This window comes from Monodelphis domestica, chromosome 2 (genome assembly GCF_027887165.1).
Source record: "Monodelphis domestica isolate mMonDom1 chromosome 2, mMonDom1.pri, whole genome shotgun sequence".
NCBI lineage: Eukaryota > Metazoa > Chordata > Mammalia > Didelphimorphia > Didelphidae > Monodelphis > Monodelphis domestica.
The window spans coordinates 244,915,478-244,941,895 of record NC_077228.1 but is presented as its reverse complement, the minus strand read 5'-3'; the positions used below and the strand labels follow the sequence as shown (position 1 = coordinate 244,941,895).

At 38.6% G+C, this 26,418-nt stretch overlaps 1 protein-coding gene across 7 annotated transcripts in view; it reads right to left on the bottom strand.

Annotated features, from left to right (window-relative positions):
• DNAH9 (dynein axonemal heavy chain 9) overlaps window positions 1-26,418 on the bottom strand; it is a 755,194-nt gene that overhangs the window by 715,973 nt on the left and 12,803 nt on the right. For 5 of the 7 annotated variants that reach the window (XM_056817453.1, XM_056817454.1, XM_016430769.2 and 2 more), the window contains exon 6: window positions 11,824-12,057. In XM_056817453.1, coding sequence (XP_056673431.1) covers window positions 11,824-12,057 — 234 coding nt within the window. Of the gene's footprint in view, window positions 1-11,823; window positions 12,058-24,094; window positions 24,706-26,418 lie in introns of those variants that run through there. The other 2 variants (XM_016430774.2, XM_016430772.2) reach the window with 2 other exon arrangements.

Below are 26,418 nucleotides of genomic sequence, written 5' to 3'. Positions count from 1 at the left end.
GGTATAAATCCTACTTGATCATGGTGGATGACCCTTCTGATCACTTGCTGGAGTCTTTTTTGCATCTATATTCATTAGGGAGATTGGTCTATAGTTTTCTTTCTCTGTTTTTGATCTGCCTGGTTTTGGGATCAGAACCATGTTTATGTCATAAAAGGAACTTGGTAGAGCTCCCTCTTTGCTTATTATGTCAAATATATTGTATAGTATTGGGGTTAGCTGTTCTTTGAATGTTTGATAGAATTCACTCATGAATCCATCAGACCCTGGGGATTTTTTCTTAGGAAGTTCTTTGATGGCCTGTTGGATTTCTTTTTTTGATATGGAATTATTTAAGAATTATGTTTCTTTTTCTGTTAGTCTAGGCAGTATATATTTTTGTAGATATTCATCCATATCTCCTAGGTTGGTATATTTATTGCCATATAGTTGAGCAAAGTAGTTTTTAATGATTGCCTTAATTTCCTCTTCATTGGAGGTGAGGTCCCCCTTTTCATCTTTGATGCTGTTAATTTGCCTTTCTTCTTTCCTTTTTTAAATTAGATTGACCAGTACTTTGTCTATTTTGTCTGTTTTTTCAAAGTATCAGCTTCTAGTCTTCTTTATTAGTGCAATAGTTCTATCACTTTCGATTTTATTAATTTCTCCCTTAATTTTTAGAATCTCTAGTTTGGTTTTCTTCTGGGGGTTTTAATTTGTTCGTTCTCAAGTTTTTTTGATTTGCATTTCCAATTCATTGATCTCTGCTCTCCCTAATTTGTTAATATGTGCACTCAAGGTTATGAATTTTCCTCTAAGTACTGCATTGGCTGCATCCCATAAGGCTTGAAAGGATGTCTCACCAATGTCATTTTCCTCAATGAAATTATTAATTGTTTCTATGATTTCTTCTCTAAGATATTTTGGAGTATCATATTATTTAATTTCCAATTAATTTTTGATTAGTTCTCCATGTACCCTTTCTGATCAATATTTTTATTGCTTTATGATCTGAAAAGGTTGCATTTATTATTTTGGATTTTCTGCATTTGTATGCCATGTTTCTGTGACCTAGTGTATGATCTATTTTTGTGAATGTACCATGTGGTGCTGAAAAGAAGGTGTATTCCTTTTTGTCCCTATTTATTTTTCTCCATATGTCTATTAACTCTAATTTTTCTAAGATTTCATTCACCTCTTTTATCTCTTTCTTATTTATTTTTTGGTTTAATTTATCTAAATTTGAGAGTAGTTGGTTCAAGTCTCCCACTAATATGGTTTTACTGTCTATTTCCTCCTTCTCTATTAGAAATTTGTATGCTATTCCGTTTGGTGCATACATGTTGATTAGTGATATTTCCTCATTGTCTATACTCCTTTTTAACAGAATATATTTACCTTCCCTATTGTGCTTTGGCTTTGTCAGATTTCATGATTGCAACTCCTGCCTTCTTTCTATCACTTGAGACCCTAAAGGTGTTACTCCATCCTTTAATTGTAACCTTGTGAGTATCAACCTTCCTCATATGTGTTTCTTGAAGACAACAGATGGTAGGGTTTGGGGTTATAATTCAATCTGCTATTTGTCTACGTTCTATGGGTGAGTTCATCCCATTCATGTTCAAAGTTATGATTGTCACTTGTGGATTACCTGGCATTTTGACATCTTACCCTAGTTCTGACCTTTCTTCTTTAGCTATATCCTTTTGAACCAGTGATTTAATTTAGGTCAGTCCCCCTTGTGACTTCCCTTGTTATGCTTCCCTTTCTAGCCCTTCCCTTTTTATGCTCACTTCCCCTACCCCCTCTCTTTCCCTCCATTTTTATACTCTTTCCCTTTCCCCCTCCTTAATTTCCCTTTCTTTCTTACCCTGTTGAATAAGATAGAATTCAGGATCCCACTGGATCTAGATGTTCTTCCCTCTCAGAGTTGATTTCACTGAGAGTAAGGTTTAAGTAATACCACTTCACACTCTCTTCCTCTCCTTCTCATATGAGAATTCTTCCCCTCCCCTTCCCATTTGTATCATTGTATGGGAAAGGTTATTCTATTTATTCCCCCCCCCATTTCTTGAAGTAAGTCTTAGTATTGTTGATGCTTCCCCCTCCCTTTTCCTTTCTTTGACCCCCTTTCACCAAATCTTCTTGATACCCCAATCTTTCCCTATGCATGATTCTTCTAACTCCTCTTATGGTGCATACAATTTTTGAGTTACAAATTACATTTTCCCCACATATTAATATATATAATTTGATGTAAATGTAGTCCTTATAGAAGAGAGTTTGACTTAAAGGAAAAGATAAGATTTATTTCCTTTTCCCTTTCTTTCATATTTACCTTTTTATGTTTCTCTTGCTTTCTGTGATAGGATATCAAATTTTCCACTAAGTTCTTATCTTTTCTTAGCAAATACTTGGAAATCTTCTATTTTGTTGAATGCCCATACTTTCCTCTGGAAGTAAATAGTCAGTTTTGCTGGGTAGTTGATTCTTGGTTGGAGACCCAGCTCTCTTGCCTTTCTAAATATCGTGTTCCATGCTTTGAGGTTTCTTAGTGTGTTAGTTGCTAAGTCCTGTGTGATCCTTATGGGAGCCCCCCTATATCTGAAGCTCCTCTTCTTGGTTTCTTGTAGGATTTTTTCATTTTCTTGGAAGCTCTTGAATTTGGAGATTACATTCCTGGGGGTTGACTTTTGGGAATTTAGTATAGAGGGTGTTCTATGAATCCTTTCTTTTTCTATTTTGCCCCCTTGTTCCAGAACACGTGGGCAATTTTCTTCTATAATCTCCTGTAGTATATCGTCTATGTTTTTGTTTATCTGTGGTTTTTCAAGCAGACCAATAATTCTCACGTTGTCTCTTCTTCCTCTGTTTTCCAGGTCTGTGACCTTTTCAGTGATATGTTTTGTGGTTTCTTCTAATTCATTAATTTTTTGGCTTTGCTTTATTAATTCTTGCTGTTTTTCATGCTCACTGTCTTCCAGTTGCTTAATTCTGGTCGTTAGGGACTGGTTTTGCTTTTCAGCTTTGTCTGCCCTTTTATTATATAGTTCCAGCTCTTTCTCAAATTGTGAAGTCTTGTCTATCAGACTGCTGATCTTTTTCTTTCATTTTTCTTTCCAGAAGGTTTCCATCTTTTGGGTAAGCTACAATTTGAGTTCTTCCAGAGCATGTGGATAATTTCCATTTTGTGAGGCATGTTTTGGTTTTGTTTGGGTTTCATCCTCTTTCTCTTCTTTTCCTTGGGTACTCCCGCCATAAAAGTTTTCAATAGTCACCTTTTTCCCTTTCTTCCTGGAGGTTTGATTTTGGGCCATGTGAGCCATCCCTTCGGTGGTTTTATTCCCCTTTCCTTTATGGTCTGGGTTCTGGGTGATAGGGGTGGGTTTTCTGTGAGTTTGGGTTGCCTCAGATTAGTTCTTCCCAGCCTCTGAGGTTTCTTAGAGTTCAGGTCCCTGTGCTCAGCACGGCCACCCCTTGCTCTGCGTGGCCACCCCTTTGCTCAGCATGGCCACTCCTTTGCTCAGCTCAGCCTCTCAGCATGGCCGCCCCTTTGCTCAGTGTAGGATTTTCCCATGAAACTGCCCTGAGATGTCGTTTCCTTGTAGTCTTTAGATCCCAAGACCCTGGTGTGCCCTTCCAGACAGAGATGCTCCTAACTCACTTGCTGTTCCAGTGAGAGCTCTGATACCTTACTCTGGTTTGGTGGGGGTGGAGGGTTGGGGGGAGGGGAGGCTCAGTTCACGTCTTTGTGCAAGCTTTTCCTCCTCCTTATAGTGTGGAAATGTTCAAGCCCCACATACCTTCTTTACTGTGGGGGTACTGTAGAGTCCCTCTGTTCTTCCAAAGGTGATTTTTGTGCTATTTTGAGATAGTCTATTTCGTTCGGTGCTGGGGAGAGGAAGCAATTTGCTTCTAGATTGCAGCCATGTTAACCCAGAAGTTTTTCCCAGCAGTTTTTATCAAATAGTGGTTTTTGGTCTCCAAAACTGGGATCTTTGGGTTTATGATAGACCATCTTGCTGAGGTTGTTTACCCAAAGTCTATTCCACTGATCCTCCTTTCTGTCTCTTAGCCAGTATCAAATTGTTTTGGTAACCACTGCTTTATAGCATAGTTTGAGATCTGGGACTGCAAGTCCTCCTTCCTTTGCATATTTTTTCCCATGATTTCGCTGGATATCCTTGATCTTTTATTCTTCCAAATGAACTTTATGTTTTTTTTTTCTAATTCATTAAAAAGTTTTTTGGTAGTTCAATGAGTATGGCACTAAAATAGTAAATTAATTTGGGTAGGATTGTCATTTTTATCGTGTTAGCTCATCCCATCCATGAGCAATCAATGTTTTTCCAATTGTTTAGATCTAGTTTTACTTGTCTAGAGAGTGTTTTGTAGTTATGTTCATATAGTTCTTGTGTTTGTCTCGGCAGATAGATTCCAAAGTATTTTATATTGTCTAAGGTGATTTTAAATGGAATTTCTCTTTCTAATTCTTGCTGATGAAATGGGTTGGAGATATATAGAAATGCTGATGACTTATGGGGGTATATTCTGTATCCTGCAACTTTGCTAAAATTGCTGATTCTTTTGACTAGCTTTTTGGTTGAATCTCTAGAATTCTTTAAGTAAACTATCATATAATCTGCAAAGAGTGATAGCTTGGTCTCCTCATTGCCAATTTTAATGCCTTCAATTTCTTTTTCTTCTCTAATTGCTACTGCTAGTGTTTCCAGTACAATGTTAAATAATAGAGGTGATATTGGGCATCCTTGTTTCACTCCTGATCTTATTGGGAAGTCTTCTAGTTTAGCCCCATTGCAGATGATGTTGGCTGATGGCTTTAGCTATATGCTGTTTATTATTTTTAGGAAAGGCCCTTCTATTCCTATACTTTCTACTGTTTTCAATAGAAATGGGTATTGTATTTTATTTAGCAAAGGCTTTTTATGCATCTGTTGAGATAACAATATGATTTTTGTCGGTTTGTTTGTTAATATGGTCAATTATGTGGATGGTTTCCCTAATATTGGACCATCCTTGCATTCCTGGTATGAATCCTAACTGGTCATAGTGAATAACCCTTGTGATGACTTGCTGGAGTCCTTTTGCTGGTAGCCTATGTAATATTTAAAAGGAGTATTTGCCTAAACTGTTACAGATAAAAGAGTGTTTGCCTTAAATTTTGTGACCGCAGAAATATGGTTTCAAATAAAAAATACAGTGATCCCCATGGGGAAAATTCCCAAATATTAAATATACCCAAATCAGCTGGGTTTTATGGAGATCCTAATTAATACAAATAAGGAATTAATGAAAGAGAGACAGTAAGCCTTAAGGGAGCGATCAGTCCGTCTTTTATCCACTCACCACAAGATTTGTCCCAAGCAAGATTCTAGTGTTCAGAGAGACCTACCAGTTCAGCTTCAGCAAGCTGAACTAAGTTCAGCCACGAAGCCCTTCAAGGCAGCTCTGGCAAGCTGCCTCTCTCCAATTCAGCTTTGGCAAGCTGAATCTCCCAGAGACCTCTTTTGAGCTCCTTTCAAAGAGAATTTTCTCCTATGTCACCTCCCCTAAGTTCTCACATCTACCAATCACACTAGACTTTTCCAAAGGACAGACCATTATTAATTCACACCTGAGTAGACTAAACTTTTGAGTAATTCACACCTGACTAGACTAAACTTTTCTGGAAAGACTAAAACTTCTGAGTAAGTTCATACCTCTTTGCACCTTGCAAGTTTTCAAGTTGCCTGACCTTCATGGGTACCTTCCTAAAAACCTTCCTAAAAACAGACTTAGCTTAAGCACTTGGCCTCACTATAAGTATGGGTTAAGTACTTTTCATTGTTCAGTAAAGAGTTTACAACTTTATCTTCCCCTAAAGTATGCTTAAGTATGGGTGGAGTAGAGTTCTCACATTCCTGACTAAGTCATTGTTTAAAATGGGGAATGGTCTTAACCAAATCTTATGAAGTAGGGTCTGAGAATTTTTGAGATTCACAATCCCCCCTGATGATCATTGGGAGACTTGTCTCCCCATTGATCATTTAACATATTCATCTTGTAGTCCTAAATGCACTTCTAACTACACATGCATACAATATTCAATTTCTAAGAGGAAATTAGAGTAGTGAGGGAGGAAATAGAAAAGAAAGCAAGCAAAACCAATGTTTTGCTAGGCACATTGACAGAAAGCCAATTTGGGGGCAGTCCCTTTTGGCATAAATGTGTACATTTACAATAAATGTTCAATCAAACTTCATTTCAATCAACCACACCCAAAGTTCATTCTTGATCTTCTTGATGTAGTGTGGATTTTCTGGCATCTTTCTGCAACAATTCATTCTCTGGATTTAGTAGTTGGAAAGTTTCATTCTTGAAGATCTTTCTCGAACAAAATCAAAATCTTGGATTTTTATAAAAATACAATCTCAAACAAAAAATCAAAAATCTTGGATTTTAAATTAAAATACAATCCCCCCTGAAGTAGGTGTTAAAAAAAACATCCAGTTCAGCTTAGGATGCAATGTTGAGTTATGGGGGGTGTATGAGTCAATTATCAAAAGAAGAGAAAAAACACAACCAAAAAACATAAGGAAAAAAAATTCAAAATAGACCCTTGTATAGGTCCAATTTAAAGTAATTTCTATCCCACAAGTGTGTAGGACAGAATGCAGTAATATTTCATTTACCCATTTGCAGCCAAGACTACAGGAAGTTGCCATACTATAAGTAGAAAAAGAATTAGAATTCTATTTTGATAGGGAAGTGTCATTTCCTCGTCTGATTTTTGACATTCTCAGGGATATAGGGAGCCAGCATTATAGTCAAATTTTGTACTTGTATGAGTACTTCGCAAAGAGTGTAGATACAAGGAAGTCCTATGGCTTAACATATGTCAAGTGTCGCAACCTGAGTCCACATTAGTAATTTCCTGTGTGCTCTTTTTGGCACTTTTCAGGTTAAGTCTGTGCTCCTTGTTTTTTAATCCCTTTTCCTGAAATCAGATATAAACATTAATCACAGTCCCATAATATTTTATCAACAAATGGCAGGTTCCCATAGTTTAAAGCTTTTGGTATGCATTGATATTGTAGCAAGAATATGTATATTAAACTTATATTACTGCAGAAAAATAATATTAATTGTACATACCTTTAGTACAAGAAATGAGAAAAAAATCAAATATTCTAATCAAAAATGAAAGAAAAGCAATAATAAAAATTAAGGAAAAAAAGCAAGAATTCAATGCGTTCCTGAAAAACAGCATACATTTGTCTATGGATTATTATCTCCAATTCATATGATAGGGTACACTCAATCAGTCTCAAGAGAAGATGCTTTCAAGAGTCCTTTTTCTCCAACCTTTATAGATGTTGGAGTAGTTAATAATATTTGGAATGGTCCTTCCCAGGAAGACTGAGTTGCTCCAATACACCTGAAATTCTTAATATACATTTTGTCTCCTGGGGTCAGGTCATGAAGAGAAAAGTCTAGTGGTCCAGTTTGTACTGCAGCTCCAGATTCATGAAGTTCACGCAGTTTGTGCTGTAATTCCTGTGCTGTAATTGTAATATAGGAAGCAACAGTAGTATCTCCCCCTAATGGCGATGTATATGCAGGGGGAAATGATTTAGCCTGTATAGGCAGATGTCCAAAAAGCATCTCAAATGGTGAGATGTGTAAGTCTCCTTTAGGGCTGCTTCTAAGATAAAATAGGGCCAGAGGGAGAATTTCAGGCCATTTTAAATGTGTCTCAGTGCATAATTTTCCAATCATAGTTTTAAGTTCTCTGTTCATTCTTTTCTACTATTTGGATTTGAGACAAAACTGAAAAAGGTTAATTAATATCAACAAAATCAATACAATCTAAGAAGAACCACCTTTATTATATTTGGGACATTCCTTGGGCACCCCCCTGAAGGGCACCGCCTTGAGGGTCAATAGCACCTCAACTATTTTTTGGACGAGCACCATTTCTTATATATTGTTGGGTGTTATCATTTTCTTCATTTGGAGCATCGGCATCATTTTCCCAATTCCTATTTCTATAATTTTGGTTTCTAAAGTTCTTATTTCTATATTCATTATATTTTTTCCATAGTCATTGTTATAATTTCTAAAAATTTCTAAAATTCTGGTTTCTATGACCATTATCATCATTTCCATAGTTGTTGTTTCTAAAGTTGTTATTAAACTGCGTATTCCTTCCGATCATCTTAAGAAAGGTTCCACATTCCATCATTTTGTGGCCCTTCTTCTCACAGAAGTGGCAGGTTACTGATTTATTCATAAATTCCCGCAAAGGGGCTATGGTCTCTCCGTTGTTTTTCAATTGTCTCTTTAACATTTCAATTTCTTTCTTTAAGTCTTCAACTAAGTTATTGTGTTCCTCAGGTCTTTTTACATGACCCTTATAAACATAGGTTGCTACTCTCCTCAATTCTTCGAGGTCCATAGAGTCCTAATAAGGACAGTTAGTTTTAAAGTAGTCTTTTACCACTGAACAACAATTCTCAATGAATTGCCTATGTATTTACCTAATATCCCTTTCTCTGGATAAATCAAGGTCCATATATGTATTTCCTACATCAATAAGTCTGTCCATAAACTGGGAGGGTGTTTCATCAATATCTTGTCGGGTTCTTTCAAATTTTGACCATTTTTCAGGTCTATCAGAGCATGCTCTCATGGCTGTCAATAATGCTTCTCTGGCCTGGTTTAGTTTTGTGTGATCTAGTTCAACATTGGGGTTCCAATGTGGATCTTCAGTTGGCCAATAATGTCCTTTTCTACCTTGTTTTTGATTAGCCAGAGAGATGATATTTTTTTTCTCTTTTTGTTAAAAATGTCTCTAACAAATTCTCAGTCAAACCAACCAAGTATTCCTTCTATTACTCAACAAAATGCAGAACTAAATACTAGGTTTGAGCTTATAGAGGAAAGTCAGGGAGAAATTGTAGCTTTTATGAGAAGCATTAAAAGAGAGTTAAGAACATTATCAGAATCTCTGTCCTACCCTGCTCTGGACAATAACTCTCCTAGCTAACCCACTGCTCCTCTTGGCAACTCTGCCTTAGAACCCCCTGCTCTTAACCAACTCCCCCCTCTGCCCCATCGGCCTCAGAAAACCCTACTTCTAACCAACCCACTCTAAGTTCACACCTCACCCATGCTTCTGACCCTACACAATCCACTCTAAGTTCACCCCCTACTGATTCCTCCAACCCTAACACCTCTATATTGTAAACCTTAAAATTTCCCAGACCCTACTTTATAAGACTGGATTAAGACCATTCCCCATTTGGGCAGTGAACTCTACTTAAAGCAGGAATGTGAGAATTCTACTTTACCTACTTGGGTCTGCCCTAGGGGAAGATAAAGTTGTAAACTCTTTTCTGAACAATGAAAAGTACTTAAACCCATACTTTTCTTAAGCTAAGTACCTATAAAGGTCAAGCAACTTGTGAATTTACAAGGAACAAAGAACTGGAAAACTTACTCAGAGCTTTCCTGGTGTGAATTACTAAAAAATCCACACCTTCTTAGGTGTGGACTAAGAATGGGTGATCCTTTAGAAACATCCTTTAGAAAAATACAGTTATTGGTAGATGTAAGGACTTAGGGGCGGTGATAGAGGAGATTTTGCCCTTAAAAATAAGAGCTCAGGGAAGAGCTAAGAAGTGATTCTGAAACATTCAGATTGGAGAGACTCATTCTGAGGAGACTGATTCTGAAATTTTCAGATGGAGGAGGGAGCTGGTGAAAGCAGCTGAGTTGCCGCTGGCCTGGTGTCATTAGAAATCCTTACTTAGATCTTATGGTGAGTTATAAAAAACTGACTGATTTCTCTTTTAAGATTCAGGTCTAGGCCATATTGGCTTGAGGCCCTTCATACTTATTCCTTTCTTACTCTCTCTCTCTCTCTTTGATTACTCATTGTATTGTTAATTAAAATCTCTATAAAACCCAATTGACTTGGGTATTTGAATAATTGGGAATATTTCCCTGGCGACCACCTTATATTTGATTTTAAACCCAAGACATTGTAGTGAAACATATTTCTGCGGTCAAATTTACTCACCCTCTCTTATATCTATCACAATTTATATCTTCCACTATTTTAATCACTTCAGTTTAAGACCTCAACCATTTTAAATCTCACAATATCCTTTCACACTTCTTCATTTGCCCCTCCTTCCCACCCTGCCCAATTCAATTCCCATATCCTTCATACTTCTGATCTTTCTGGCACTATGGAAATACAATAAACCCTCTCCCTCAATGTGCCCAACTCTTCTCTTTATCATACCTACCCCATTGAGAATGGAGCAAGAAGCCTAGAAATAGAAACAGGAGTGCCAAATAATTCAGATAGGTTATTTCCTTTAAGGGAAGTACCCACTTTTAATAAAAATGGAAACTTAGAATCTGTAAGACATCATACACCTTTTAGCCCTGAGGATTTAAATAAATTTAAGGAAGATATTCCATCATTTGAGGAAGAACCAATATTAATTATAAAAAAAAAATTAGAGAACATATTCAGAACTTTTGACCCCACTTGGATGGATGTTGAGAATTTTTGATCTCTCTTTGTTCTGCTCACTTGACTGATACACTGTGGTACAATGGAATGGAATGGACTACTCCATTAGTGGCAATGTAGTGATCCTGAACAACTTGAGGAATATACTAGAAAAACTACTATCTGCATTCAGAGGAAAGACTGTAGGAGTAAACACACCGAAGAAAAACAACTGCATGAATACATGGATCGAAGGGATATTGTTTGGAATGTAGACTCTAAATGAACATCCTAGTGTAAACAACAGCATGGAAATAGGTTCTGGTCAAGGACACAAGTAATAGCCAATGAAATTGTGAGTTGGCTGCAGGAAGGGTGGGTAGAGGGGAGGGAGGGAAATAATGTGGTTATTTTAACCAAGGAATAATGTTCTAAATTGACTAAACAAACTAATTTAAATGGGGGAAAAAAGACATTCATATTCATTCTTTACCTTTCTTCTCCTCCAGTATCAAAGGTCTTTTTATCCAGTCCCCAAACAGATCTCTCATCTCTAGCCTTCCTCAGATAAATCTCAGCTATACATTTATATTGTTAAATTATTTAAATAGAAATGAAAATTAATTCTAAATTCCTCATTGCCCTCTTACTGTTATAATTCTCAAACATGCTTCCAATTCACCCTCTCATTTGTTTGTTGCTTTCAAGCCCAAATTCCCAGCTATAAATTTATAGATCTAAAGATCAAAAAGCTCTGTTATGCAAGTTGATTTCAAGGACTTGGATCAGCTATAGGAAAAGTCTCATGGTTTCATACTAGTACTTTAGCTGAAATTAAATTTGTATTATATATCAGTAAGTCAAGAACACGTCATGAATAAAAACAACTTTTCTTTTGCTTATTGTATATTACCCAACTCTTAGAGCTTTCTTTTTTTCCCCTTTAAACTCTTACTTTCTATCTTAGTAACAACTCTAAGACAGAAGGACAAGAGATAGGAAAATGAGGTTAAGTGGCTTGCCCAGGGTCACACAACTAGGAAGTGTCTGAGGCCAGATTTGAAACCAAGTCCTTCCAACTTTAGGCCTGCCACTCTATCCATTGAGCCACCAGTTGCCCCTGAGCTTTCTTCTTAAGTCACTGTGTTTTTAAGGTCATAACTTTTCTGATGAAAAAAAAATCCAAATATTTATTGAGCACCTACTTACATATTTTCCCAAACAGAAGGAAATTTTTCATCAATTCCTTTTAAAAAAAAAAACTTTTTGGATATGTATCCCTTAATTATTTCACCAAGGTCCTGGCTGGTACTCACCTCTACCATCTTGAGTCTTTTGAGGAAGTTATTTAGTCGCACAAAGATCATAGAAGAATTGAAATCCCATTCCTTCACCTCCCGGACCTGTTTGAAGTAAGTCTTGAGATTGTTCCTCCTATTCTCAAACATCTCTTTGGAAAAGTTAAGAATGTCCATCACCACCTGTATTTTCCTCTGACTCTCTTCTATCTCCCCTTTCAGTAGATCTTCTGGGCTAAGATATGTACAGGCCTGGAATGACAAAAGTTAAGCACTAAAACACCAGATTGCAAGGATATGACATTTTATTACATATGTCAGTGCCAACAGTTTCTCAGGCTAAATCATTTTACATTTTATCTTCAATGCCACTGCTCACTGATGAAGTCAGGACTTAAAAGAGGAAGATGACCTAATAAAGGCAAAAGTTGTCTAAATTTTGTCTTTAGTTCTCCCCACAAATAAACCCCACAAAAGGTTCTATTTATCAGCTTAATATTTTAAAATGTCTAAATACAAGGACCCTGAAATTCAGTGTAAGTAGGTCAGTCTTTTTTTGGGGGGAGAGGGGAACTAGAGTATCCATTAGGACAGAAAAGTGGTGAGTGCCACGCCTGGTCAGGAAGATTCATCTTTCTGAATTCAAATCTGGCCTCAGCCACTAACTAGCTATGTGACCCTGGGAAAGTTAACCCCTGTTTGCCTCAGTTTCCTCTTCTGCAAAATAAGCTGGAGTAGGAAATGGAAAACCTCTCCCATATCTTTGTTAAGAAAAGCCCAAGTGGGACTTCAGGTCAAGAGGGGAGCTTAGAGAAAGCTAAAGTTCAGATCTCCTGAAACCCTTCCTTACAGATCTCAAACCGAATGCTCCTCGGACACTGAAATTCAAAACGATCAACAGCATAGACCCCAGGAGTCCTCCTCCTGGACCTGGACCTGGATCAAAAGGTACGCCCCCCCCCAAAAGCCAGAACCCAAGACCACTCAGACCTAAGGGGTAGGCAGAAGGAAAGTCCTAGGACCCATCCCCCCCAACCCAGAACACTGAGTCCGAGTCCGAGGCAGCAGAGGCAACCTCAGAGCCCCATGGCCTGCTATTCTGAAGGCCGCTTCCTGAAAACAACCTGACCCAGTCGAGGGGGCACCCAGACAGCAGGGAAACAGAGAAGGACGGGGGAGCTCATAACCCCATGGGAGGAGCCCTCGGAGCTCCAGGAAGCCACGGCCCATCCCCCTCAGAGAGCAGGGTCTTCTGAAACAACAGCAACCCTCAGGACTGGCAAAAGGGCCTTGGAAGCCTGCTATTCTGAAGGCCACATCCTGAAAACAACCTAACCCAGTCAAGGGGGCACCCAAACAGCAGGGAAACAGAGAGAAGGGGGGAGCTTGTAACCCCCTGGCTGGATCCCTCCATCCAAGTCTTAAGTCCCTGCCTCAGAGCACACTCAATTCAATCCAGGGAAAGCTAATCTTCTTATCAGGAGCCCTCGCCCTGAGCCCAGGGAAGCTGTGGCCAGTCCCCCTCAGAGAGCAGGGTCTTTGGAAACAAGAGTAGCCCGCAGGGCTGACAAAAGGACCCCAGGGCCAGCTATTCTGAAGGCCGCACCCTGAAAACAACCTGACCCAGTAGCGGGGGGACCCAGACAGCAGGGAAACAGAGAAACGGGGGGATATTGTAACCCCCTGGCTGGAACCTTCCATCTGAATCTCAGTTCAACCTAGGGAAAGCTAATCTTCTTATCAGGAGCCCTTGCCCTGAGCCCAGGGAAGCTGCGGCCCATCCCCCTCAGAGAGCAGGGTCTTCTGAAACAACAGCAACCCTCAGGACTGGCAAAAGGGCCTCGGGAGCCGGCTATTCTGAAGGCCACATCCTGAAAACAACCAAACCCAGTTGAGGGGGCACCCAGACAGCAGGGAAACAGAGAGAGAGGGGGGAGCTTGTAACCCCCTGGCTGTATCCTTCCATCGGAATCCCACAAAAAAGGCCCTGCCTCAAGGCATACTAAATTCAACCCAGGGAAAGCTAATCTCATTAGGAGCCCTTAGAGCTCTGGGAAGCCGTGTGGGGGGAACTCCCCCCACAGAGTGCAAGGGCTGGCCAGCTAAGGCACAGGAACAAGGGCCAAGCTAGGCTTAGAGTGTGGAAGTAAGGCAACGGAGAAGAATCAGGAGGGTACTGAGGAGAGGAGGGCAGTAACCGGGACACACCAGCAACTCCTGGCTTCCCGGGAAGACAGAATAAGAACTGCATAGAATGGACAATCTGCCTAGGGCTAAAACCTCTGAACACCAGACAGAGATAAGAAAAGCTAATCCCCCCCCCCCACTCAGATAAAGATGGAAAACTCCACAGAAGCACAAAAGTCCCAAAATTCAAAAAAATACAAGAAGAAGGGGGCGACTTTGGACACATTTTATGGAGCAAAAATACAAAACACAGAGGAGATAGAAGAGGAAACACAAACAAATACTCCAAAAACTTCCAAAGGAAATGGTAACTCTTCACAAACCCAAGAAGAATTTGAATCTGAAATGATCAAAAAGATGGAAGCTTTCTGGGAGGAAAAGTGGAAAATAATGCAAAATAAATTCATGCATCTACAAAACCAGTTTGACCAAACTGAAAAGGAAAACCAGCCTTTAAAGCAAGAACTAATAAAGCAAAACCAAAAGACCAAGAAATTAGAAGAGAACATAAAATATCTCACCGACAAGGTGACAGATTTGGAAAATAGAGGGAGAAGAGATAATTTAAGAATAATTGGACTTCCAGAAAAGCCAGAAATAAACAGCAAACTCGACATCGTAATACAAGAGATAATCAAAGAAAATTGCCCAGAGATTCTAGAACAAGGGGGCAATACAGCCACTGACAGAGCTCACAGAACACCCTCTACACTAAACCCCCAGAAGACAACACCCAGGAATGTAATGGCCAAATTCCAAAACTTTCAAACAAAAGAAAAAATCCTGCAAGAAGCCAGAAAAAGACAATTTAGATATAAAGGAATGCCAATCAGGGTCACACAGGACCTTGCAAGTTCCACTCTGAATGATCGTAAGGCATGGAACATGATCTTCAGAAAGGCAAGAGAGCTGGGTCTTCAACCAAGAATCAGCTACCCAGCAAAACTGACTATATACTTCCAAGGGAAAGTATGGGCATTCAACAAAATAGAAGACTTCCAACTTTTTGCAAAGAAAAGACCAGAGCTCTGTGGAAAGTTTGATATCAAAAATCAAAGAGCGAGACTTCCGGTTAAGATGGCGGCTTAGAGAAAGCTGAAGTTCAGATCTCCGGAAAACCCTTCCCGACCGATCTCAAACTAGAAGCTCCTAAGGCGCCGAAATTCAAAACGATCAACAGCACAGACCCTGGGAACCCTCCTCCTGGACCTGGACCCGGTTCAAAAGGTACGGCTCCCCTTAAAAGCCAGAACCCGAGATCCCTCGGACCTCAGGGGTAGGAGCGCAGAGTCCAAGGCTCCCGGAAGCGGCAGCCGCGCCGGGCTCAGAGAGCAGGGTCTGAGGAACAACAACCCTCAGGGTCTTCTACCCAAGTCCCAGTCCGGGTGAAAGTTACTGCCTGGGGCTTCCGCTGCAAAGAGCCGGTCGGTCAAAGAGCCTGTCGGTCCGGGTGAAAGTAACTGCCTGGGGCCTCCGCTGCAAAGAGCCGGTCGGTCCGGGTGAAAGTTACTGCCTGGGGCCTCCGCTGCAGAGAGCTGGTCAAAACAACAGCAACCCTCAAGGCGGGCAAGACAGCCTCACGGGCTGGATCCTGCTATCCAAGTCTCAGTGAAAGTCTGTGCTCTCGGAGCTTGGGGAAGCGGCAGCCCATCCCCCCCGCAGGCCGACGAAACAGCCTCACGGCCAGGGATTCTGAAGGCAACTTCCGGAAATCGAGCCAGGGGGAGAGTGTGGCCTCGTGGTCCGACCCTTCCATTCCAGTTCCAGTGAGGCATATTCAGTTTAACCCAGGGAACGCTCATAGAACCAACATCTGCCCAGGACTAAAGCCTCTGATCACCAGACAAAGACAAGAAAAGCCAATCCTTCACGTTCAGAGATGACAAACTCCACAGAAGCACAGAAGCCCCAAAATACCAAGAAAAATAAGAAGAAAGGGGCGACTCTGGACACATTCTATGGAGCCAAAATACAAAATACAGAGCAGATAGAAGAAGATATACAAGAAAATTCTCCAAAATCTTCCAAAGGAAATAGAAACTCTCCACAAACCCATGAAGAATTTGAATCAGAAAGGACCAAAAAGATGGAAGCCCTCTGGGAGGAAAAGTGGGAAATGATGCAAAAGAAATTCACGCATCTACAAAACCAGTTTGACCAAACTGTAAAAGAAAACCAGGCTTTAAAGCAAGAACTAATAAAGCAAAGCCAAAACACCAAGAAATTAGAAGAGAACATAAAATATCTCACCGACAAGGTGATAGATCTGGAAAACAGGGGGAGAAGAGAAAATTTAAGAATAATTGGACTCCCAGAAAAGCCAGAAATAAACACCAAACTGGACATGGTGATACAAGATATAATCAAAGAAAATTGCCCAGAGATTCTAGAACAAGGGGGCAATACATCCACTGACAGAGCTCACAGAACACCTTCTACACTAAACCCCCAAAAGACAACTCCCAGGAATGTAATTGCCAAATTCCAAAGCTATCAAACAAAAGAAAAAATCCTACAGGAAGCCAGAAAAAGACAATTTAGATATAAAGGAATGCCAATCAGGGTCACACAAGACCTTGCAAGTTCTACGCTGAATGATCGTAAGGCATGGAACATGATCTTCAGAAAGGCAAGAGAGCTGGGTCTCCAACCAAGAATCAGCTACCCAGCAAAACTGACTATATACTTCCAAGGGAAAGTATGGGCATTCAACAAAATAGAAGACTTCCAACTTTTTGCAAAGAAAAGACCAGAGCTCTGTGGAAAGTTTGATACCGAAAATCAAAGAGCAAGGAATACCTGAAAAGGTAAATATTAAGGAAAGGGGAAAAATGTTATCTTCTTTTACTCAAACTCTCTTCTATAAGGACTACATTTATATCAACCTATGTATACTAATATGTGGGGAAAATTTAATGTATAAATAGGGGGTAAAGAAAGACCAAATAGAATAATGGTTCTCACACAAAGATTCACAGGGGAAGGGGAGGGGAAGAAAACTCCTATAAGAAGGAGAGGAAGAGAGGGGGGGGGTTTACTTAAACCTCAATCTCAGGGAAATCAACTCTGAGAGGGAAAAACATCCAGATCCATTGGGATCTTGAATTCTATCTTACCCAACAAGGGTAAGGAGAAGGGAAAACCAAGGGGGGGAGGGGGAGAGGGAGAACAAAAAGGGAGGGAAAGAGAGGGGGGAGGGGGAGGGAACAAAAAGGGAGGGACTAAAAAGGGAAACATCAAGGGAGGGGACAAGGGGGACTGATTCAAAGTAAATCACTGGACTAAAAGGTAGAGCCAAAGAAGAAAAGGTTAGAATTAGGGAAGGCAATCAAAATGCCAGGGAGTCCACAAATGACAATCATAACTTTGAACGTGAATGGGATGAACTCACCCATAAAACGTAGACGAATAGCTGAATGGATTAGAATCCAAAACCCTACCATATGTTGTCTTCAAGAAACACACATGAGGCGGCTTGACACCCACAAGGTCAGAATTAAAGGATGGAGTAAGACCTTCTGGGCCTCAACTGATAGAAAGAAGGCAGGAGTGGTAATCATGATATCTGATAAAGCCAATGCAAAAATAGACCTGATCAAAAGGGATAGGGAAGGTAATTATATTTTGTTAAAAGGGACTCTAGACAATGAGGAAATATCATTAATCAACATGTATGCACCAAATAATATAGCACCCAAATTTCTAATGGAGAAACTAGGAGAATTGAAGGAAGAAATAGACAATAAAACCATACTAGTGGGAGACTTAAACCAACCATTATCAAATTTAGATAAATCAAATCAAAAAATAAATAAGAAAGAGGTAAAAGAAGTGAATGAAATCTTAGAAAAATTAGAATTAATAGACATATGGAGAAAAATAAATAGGGATAAAAAGGAATACACCTTCTTCTCAGCACCACATGGCACATTCACAAAAATTGACCATACATTAGGTCACAGAAACATAGCACACAAATGCAAAAAAGCAGAAATAATGAATGCAGCCTTCTCAGATCACAAGGCAATAAAAATAATGATTAGTAATGGTACATGGAAAACCAAATCTAAAACCAATTGGAAATTAAACAATATGATACTCCAAAACCGTTTAGCTAAAGAAGAAATCATAGAAACAATTAATAATTTCATCAAGGAAAATGACAATGGCGAAACATCCTTTCAAACCTTTTGGGATGCAGCCAAAGCGGTAATCAGAGGCAAATTCATATCCCTGAAAGCTCATATTAACAAACAAGGGAGAGCAGAGAGCAATCAATTGGAAATGCAATTGAAAAAACTCGAAAGCGATCAAATTAAAAACCCCCAGCAGAAAACCAAATTAGAAATCCTAAAAATTAAGGGAGAAATTAATAAAATCGAAAGTGATAGAACTATTGATTTAATAAATAAGACAAGAAGCTGGTACTTTGAAAAAACAAACAAAATAGACAAAGTACTGGTCAATCTAATTAAAAAAAGGAAGGAAGAAAAGCAAATTCACAGCATTAAAGATGAAAAGGGGGACAGCACCTCCAATGAGGAGGAAATTAAGGCAATCATTAGAAATTACTTTGCCCAATTATATGGCAATAAATACACCAATTTAGGAGAAATGGATGAATATATACAAAAATACAAACTGCCTAGACTAACAGAAGAGGAAATAGAATTCTTAAATAATCCCATATCAGAAATTGAAATCCATCAAGCCATCAAAGAACTTCCTAAGAAAAAATCCCCAGGGCCTGATGGATTCACCTGTGAATTCTATCAAACATTCAGAGAACAGTTAACCCCAATACTATACAAACTATTTGACATAATAAGCAAAGAGGGAGTTCTACCAAACTCCTTTTACGACACAAACATGGTACTGATTCCAAAACCAGGCAGGTCAAAAACAGAGAAAGAAAACTATAGACCAATCTCCCTAATGAATATAGATGCAAAAATTTTAAATAGGATACTAGCAAAAAGACTCCAGCAAGTGATCAGAAGGATCATTCACCATGATCAAGTAGGATTCATACCAGGGATGCAGGGCTGGTTCAACATTAGGAAAACTATCCACATAATTGACCACATCAACAAGCAAACTAGCAAGAACCACATGATTATCTCAATAGATGCAGAAAAAGCCTTTGATAAAATACAACACCCATTCCCATTAAAAACACTAGAAAGCATAGGAATAGAAGGGTCATTCCTAAAAATAATAAACAGTATATATCTAAAACCAACAGCTAATATCATCTGCAATGGGGATAAACTAGATGCATTCCCAATAAGATCAGGAGTGAAACAAGGATGCCCATTATCACCTCTACTATTTGACATTGTACTAGAAACACTAGCAGTAGCAATTAGAGAAGATAAAGAAATTGAAGGCATCAGAATAGGCAAGGAGGAGACCAAGTTATCACTCTTTGCGGATGACATGATGGTCTACTTAAAGAATCCTAGAGATTCAACCAAAAAGCTAATTGAAATAATCAACAACTTTAGCAAAGTTGCAGGATACAAAATAAACCCACATAAATCATCAGCTTTTCTATATATCTCCAACACAGCTCAGCAGCAAGAACTAGAAAGAGAAATCCCATTCAAAATCACTTTAGACAAAATAAAATACCTAGGAATCTATCTCCCAAGACAAACACAGGAACTATATGAACACAACTACAAAACACTCGCCACACAACTAAAACTAGACTTGAACAATTGGAAAAACATTAACTGCTCATGGATAGGACGAGCCAATATAATAAAAATGACCATCCTACCCAAACTTATTTATCTATTTAGTGCCATACCCATTGAACTACCAAAATACTTCTTCACTGATTTAGAAAAAACCATAACAAAGTTCATTTGGAAGAACAAAAGATCAAGGATATCCAGGGAAATAATGAAAAAAAACACATATGATGGGGGCCTTGCAGTCCCAGACCTCAAACTATATTACAAAGCAGCAGTCATCAAAACAATTTGGTACTGGCTAAGAAACAGAAAGGAAGATCAGTGGAATAGACTGGGGGAAAACGACCTCAGCAAGACAGTATACGATAAACCCAAAGATCCCAGCTTTTGGGACAAAAATCCACTATTCGATAAAAACTGCTGGGAAAATTGGAAGACAGTGTGGGAGAGACTAGGAATAGATCAACACCTCACACCCTACACCAAGATAAATTCAAAATGGGTGAGTGACTTAAACATAAAGAAGGAAACCATAAGTAAATTGGGTAAACACAGAATAGTATACATGTCAGACCTTTGGGAGGGGAAAGGCTTTAAAACCAAGCAAGATATAGAAAGAATCACAAAATGTAAAATAAATAATTTTGACTACATCAAACTAAAAAGCTTTTGTACAAACAAAACCAATATAACTAAAATCAGAAGGGAAACAACAAATTGGGAAAAAATCTTCATAGAAACCTCTGACAAAGGTTTAATTACTCATATTTATAATGAGCTAAATCAATTGTACAAAAAATCAAGCCATTCTCCAATTGATAAATGGGCAAGGGAAATGGATAGGCAGTTCTCAGATAAAGAAATCAAAACTATTAACAAGCACATGAAGAAGTGTTCTACATCTCTTATAATCAGAGAGATGCAAATCAAAACAACTCTGAGGTATCACCTCACACCTAGCAGATTGGCTAACATAACAGCAAAGGAAAGTAATGAATGCTGGAGGGGATGTGGCAAAGTAGGGACATTAATTCATTGCTGGTGGAGTTGTGAACTGATCCAACCATTCTGGAGGGCAATTTGGAACTATGCCCAAAGGGCGACAAAAGAATATCTACCCTTTGACCCAGCCATAGCACTGCTGGGTCTGTACCCCAAAGAGATAATGGACACAAAGACTTGTACAAAAATATTCATAGCTGCGCTCTTTGTGGTGGCCCCAAACTGGAAAACGAGGGGATGCCCATCAATTGGGGAATGGCTGAACAAACTGTGGTATATGTTGGTGATGGAATACTATTGTGCTCAAAGGAATAATAAAGTGGAGAAGTTCCATGGAGACTGGAACAACCTCCAGGAAGTGATGCAGAGCGAGAGGAGCAGAACCAGGAGAACATTGTACACAGAGACTAATACACTGTGGTATAATCGAACGTAATGGACTTCTCCATTAGGGGCGGTGTAATGTCCCTGAACAACTTTCAGGGATCCAGGAGAAAAAAAACACCATTCATAAGCAAAGGATAAACTATGGGAGTGGAAACATCGAGAAAAAGCAACTGCCTGAATACAGAGGTTGAGGGGACATGACAGAGGATAGACTTTAAATGAACACTCTAATGCAAATACTATCAACAAAGCAATGGGTTCAAATCAAGAAAACATCTAATGCCCAGTGGACTTACGCGTCGGCTATAGGGGGTGGGGGGGAGGAAAAGAAAATGATCTATGTCTTTAACGAATAATGCTTGGAAATGATCAAATAAAATATATTTAAAAAAAAAATCAAAGAGCATGGAATACCTGAAAAGGTAAATATGAAGGAAAGGGAAAAGGAGAAAAATGTTATCTTCTTCTTATACTCAAACTCTCTTCTATAAGGACTACATTTACATCAATCTATGTATACTAACAGGTGGGAAAAATGTAATGTGTAAATAGGGGGGAAAGAAAGACCAAATAGAATAATCATTATCACACAAAGATTCACATGGGAAGGAGAGGGGAAGAAAACTTCTATAAGAAGGAGAGAAAGAGAGTTTTTACTTAATACCTAGGAATCTATCTCCCGAGACAAAAGCAGGAACTATATGATCACAACTACAAAACACTCTACACACAACTAAAACTAGACTTGAACAATTGGAAAAACATTAACTGATCATGGATAGGACAAGCCAATATAATAATAATGACCATCCTACCCAAACTTATTTATCTATTTAGTGCCATACCCATTGAACTACCAAAATATTTCTTTACTGATTTAGAAAAAAAACATAACAAAATTCATTTGGATTAACAAAAGATCAAGGATATTCTGGGAAATAATGAAAAAAAAAACACATATGATGGGGGCCTTGCAGTCCCTGACCTTAAACTATATTACAAAGCAGCAGTCATCAAAACAATTTGGTACTGGCTAAGAAACAGAAAGGAAGATCAGTGGAATAGACTAGGGGAAAGCAACCTCAGCAAGACAGTATACGGTAAACCCAAAGATCCCAGCTTTTGGGACAAAAATCCACTATTTGATAACAACTGCTGGGAAAATTGGAAGACAGTATGGGAGAAATTAGGAATAGATCAACACCTTACACCCTACACCAAGATAAATTCAAAATGGGTGAGTGACTTAAACATAAAGAAGGAAACCATAAGTAAATTGGGTAAACACAGAATAGTATACATGCCAGACCTTTGGGAGGGGAAAGACTTTAAAACCAAGCAAGACATAGAAAAAATAACAAAATGTAAAATAAATACTTTTGACTACATCAAATTAAAAAGCTTTTGTACAAACAAAACCAATGTAACTAAAATCAGAAGGGAAACAACAAATTGGGAAAAAATCTTCATAGAAACCTCTGACAAAGGTTTAATTACTCAAATTTATAAAAAGCTAAGTCAACTGTACAAAAAATCAAGCCATTCTCCAATTGATAAATGGGCAAGGGACATGGACAGGCAGTTCTCAGATAAAGAAATCAAAAGTATTAATAAGCACATGAAGAAGTTTTCTAAATATCTGATAATCAGAGAGATGCAAATCAAAACAACTCTGAGGTATCACCTCACACCTAGCAGATTGGCTAACATGACAGCTATGGAAAGTAATGAATGCTGGATGGGATGTGGCAAAGTAAGGACACTAATTCATTGCTGGTGGGGTTGTGAATTGATCCAACCATTCTGGAGAGTAATTTGGAACTATGCCCAAAGGGCGACAAAAGAATGTCTACCCTTTGATCCAGCCATAGCACTGCTGGGTCTGTACCCCAAAGAGACAATGGACAAAAAGACTTGTACAAAAATATTCATAGCTGCGATCTTTGTGGTGGCCCAAAACTGGAAAACGAGGGGATGCCCATCAATTGGGGAATGGCTGAGCAAATTGTGGTATATGTTGGTGATGGAATACTATTGTGCTAAAAGGAATAATAAAGTGGAGGAATTCCATGGAGACTGGAACAACCTCCAGGAAGTGATGCAGAGCAAGAGGAGCAGAACCAGGAGAACATTGTACACAGAGACTAATACACTGTGGTATAATTGAATGTAATGGACTTCTCCATTGGTGGTGGTGTAATGGCCCAGAACAATCTGCAGGGATCTAGGAGAAAAAACACTATTCATAAGCAGACAATAAACTATGGGAGTGGAAACACCGAGGAAAAGCAACTGCCTGACTACAGCGGTTGAGGGGACATGGCAGAGAAGAGACTCTAAACGAAACTCTATTTCAAATATTGACAACATAGAAATGGGTTCGAATCAAGAACACATGTGATACTCAGTGGAATCACGCGTCGGCTATGGAGGGTGGGGGGGAGGAAAAGAAAATGATCTTTGTCTTTAATGAATAATGCTTGGAAATAATCAAATAGAATATTATTAAAAAAAACTAATAAAATTATTGATTTAAAAAAAAAAGAAAAGCCCAAGTGGGGTCAAAAAAGGATCAGATATAATAAAAAGGTGACTTGATGACAACAGGCTATCCATTTAGTGGAGACACCAATTACACATAGCCAAGCCTTAGACTTGGGTTCAGTCTCATCATTCACCATCTTTGCTACAAAAATGCTGTGGAACTAATGAAGAAAATATTGTAACTGTTCTGAGTCTACAAATTTATTTTACACACATTTGTGTACATGTATGCACACTACAAAATGCACTTAAATATCTTGGAGTCAAACTACCAAGGCTCACTCATTTATAAAATACAATTATAAAACATTACAAAATTAAATAAAAAATTACATTATACAGTCTCAACTGGGTCCTCATTGATGCTAGGTAATCACTCTGCTTTATTAACCCACCAACTCTCCACATGACTGTTCCAAACATTTTTATCCCTCCCTTAACCTCCCATTGTTTTCCCATCCCCCTACCTTTCAAAGTCTGCAATGACTTGCTTCCTATATGAGGAACAGGAGCCTCCTTAAAACCTTTCTTAAAACTATCAGTAAAATCCTGGGGTCTATACTAAATAAGCTATGCTAATTACTAATCCTCTCAGTTATATAAGTAAGTTTACTGTCTCCTTAGATTTCTTTCAACTTTAAATTAATTCCATTATTTACTCTCTTTGCCCACTGTCATTCTGGGCCTAGCTAGGCTTTTCAGCCCAAGCAGGCCACAAATGGCTTGGCCCTCTCAGCAACCATACAAAGAAAAAACAATCTCTCTCTTTCTCTTTTCTGTTGATTTACCCCACAAACTTATTCCAGAAACTCTAACCTGTTCACCTTCACCTGCTACTGGGTTTTTTAAAGTGTTTTAGGGAACAGAAAACCTCCAGGAGTCCATTAACAGTTGGAAAACCAACTGATTCAGGCTACCCAGAATTCTAATAGGCACCTTTCCCAAGATTATGTCTGGCCTTAAAGAAACCTTACCCACTATTCTTTACCCTGTCCTTAGCTGCTAAGATCCCAATTACTCCAAATAGTCCTCATTAGCCCTATGGCTTAAGTAATCCTAATAGTATGACTTTATTTGGTGATCTCATCAGTTCCCCTGTATTTAATTACCATCTCTTCTCTATTTTTTTGATTCTCAAATCTATCTCTATCCTGCCCTCATATCTCTGCTGTCTCACATCTCCAACTGCCTTTTAGAAATCTAAAAGTGGATATAAAGTAGGTATCTTAAATTTAATTTGTCCAAAACATAATCTGAATCTCTCCCTACCTCCTACATTCTCATTTACTATAGAAGGCAACATCCTTCTCCCAATCCCTCAGACTCACAATCTAGGAGTCGTCTTGGACTCCACATTCTTCTCTGAAACCACCAGACTATTGTAAAAGTAATAGACTATTGTAATAGCCTGCTAGTATATCTGCCTGCCTTAAGTCTCTCCCCACTTATCCATCTTCCTTTCAACCACTAATTTCCTAAATCATAAAGGATGACCATATCACCTGCCTCCCCCAACCCAATAAACTTCAGTGGCTTCCTTTTACCACCAGGATCAAAGAAATAATGTATATGGAATTCAAAACCCTTCATAACCTAGCACCCTCCAACCTTCTTAGTCTTCTTAAACCTTACTCCTTGAAATATACTCCTTGATTCAGTAACATAGGCTTCCATCAGTAAGATACTCCCATTTCTCAACTCTCAGAATTTCTTCTGGTTGCAATCCATGCCTAGACTGCTCACCCTCCTCAACTCTATTTATTGACCTTCCTAGTCTCTTTTTGGTCCCAACTCAAACCCATCTTTTGCAGAAAGCCATTCCCATCCCTTCCTAATTTTAATGCCTTTCCTCTGTTAACTACTTCCTATTTATCCTGTGTTTAGCTTGTTTGCATATATTTGTTTGCATGTTGTCTCCCCATTAGAGTGTGAGCTCCTTTAATGCAAGGACTGTCTTTTGCCTATTTTGATTCTAGTGCCTGGATAAATGTTTATTGATTATTGATTGATATTGCCACATTATGTCTCATGACACATCTGAATTCTTTCTTTATTCCAATTTATGGGAAATCATTAGTTTGTCAAAAAAATTTTATGGGAAATCATTAGTTTGTAAAAAAAAAACACTTTCTATGTGTGCATTTTTATATATTGAATCATTGTCAATGAACCTTTTGGGGGGCTTACTACATTAAAGGCACTATAATTTCCTTTACTCTATATATGAGTATCCCTGTATACATCCTGAAATGTAAGTTCCATAAGAGCAGAAACATTGCTTCCTATAGGAGTCACCTCTAGTAATCAAACATCTGATACTGAATTTCATCCTTAATACTGCCTAGGCCTTAATTATTATTCAGTCTGTCATCAAAACTTAATTCAAGGACAGTAAGAAGGGGTTCAAGACTTCAGAGTTTGATCATAATCTTAGAACATTTTTCTGACTAAACACTGAATCATAATGAAAAGAAGTTCCTATTCACAAGGTACAATGAGAAACAGCATCAGAATCTGTTTTCTATGTATCAGCACCATACCAATGAAATGGAAAATGCAAAGTGCACAATTTTGGACACAAGCAATTTGGTTTGCTTGAATGTGCATATCTGTTAATAAGATTTTGGTTTTATTTTATTTTTTTCAGTATGTGTGTAGCAGTAAAGTATATCAGTAACATATACATGTTATATCTTGCTGTATTTGATATCAGAAAGGGAGGAAAGCAGAGTGTAAGAAAAGCTTAAAGTTAAAGTAAAAGAATATTGATGGTGTGCCCAGTCTAGAGTTG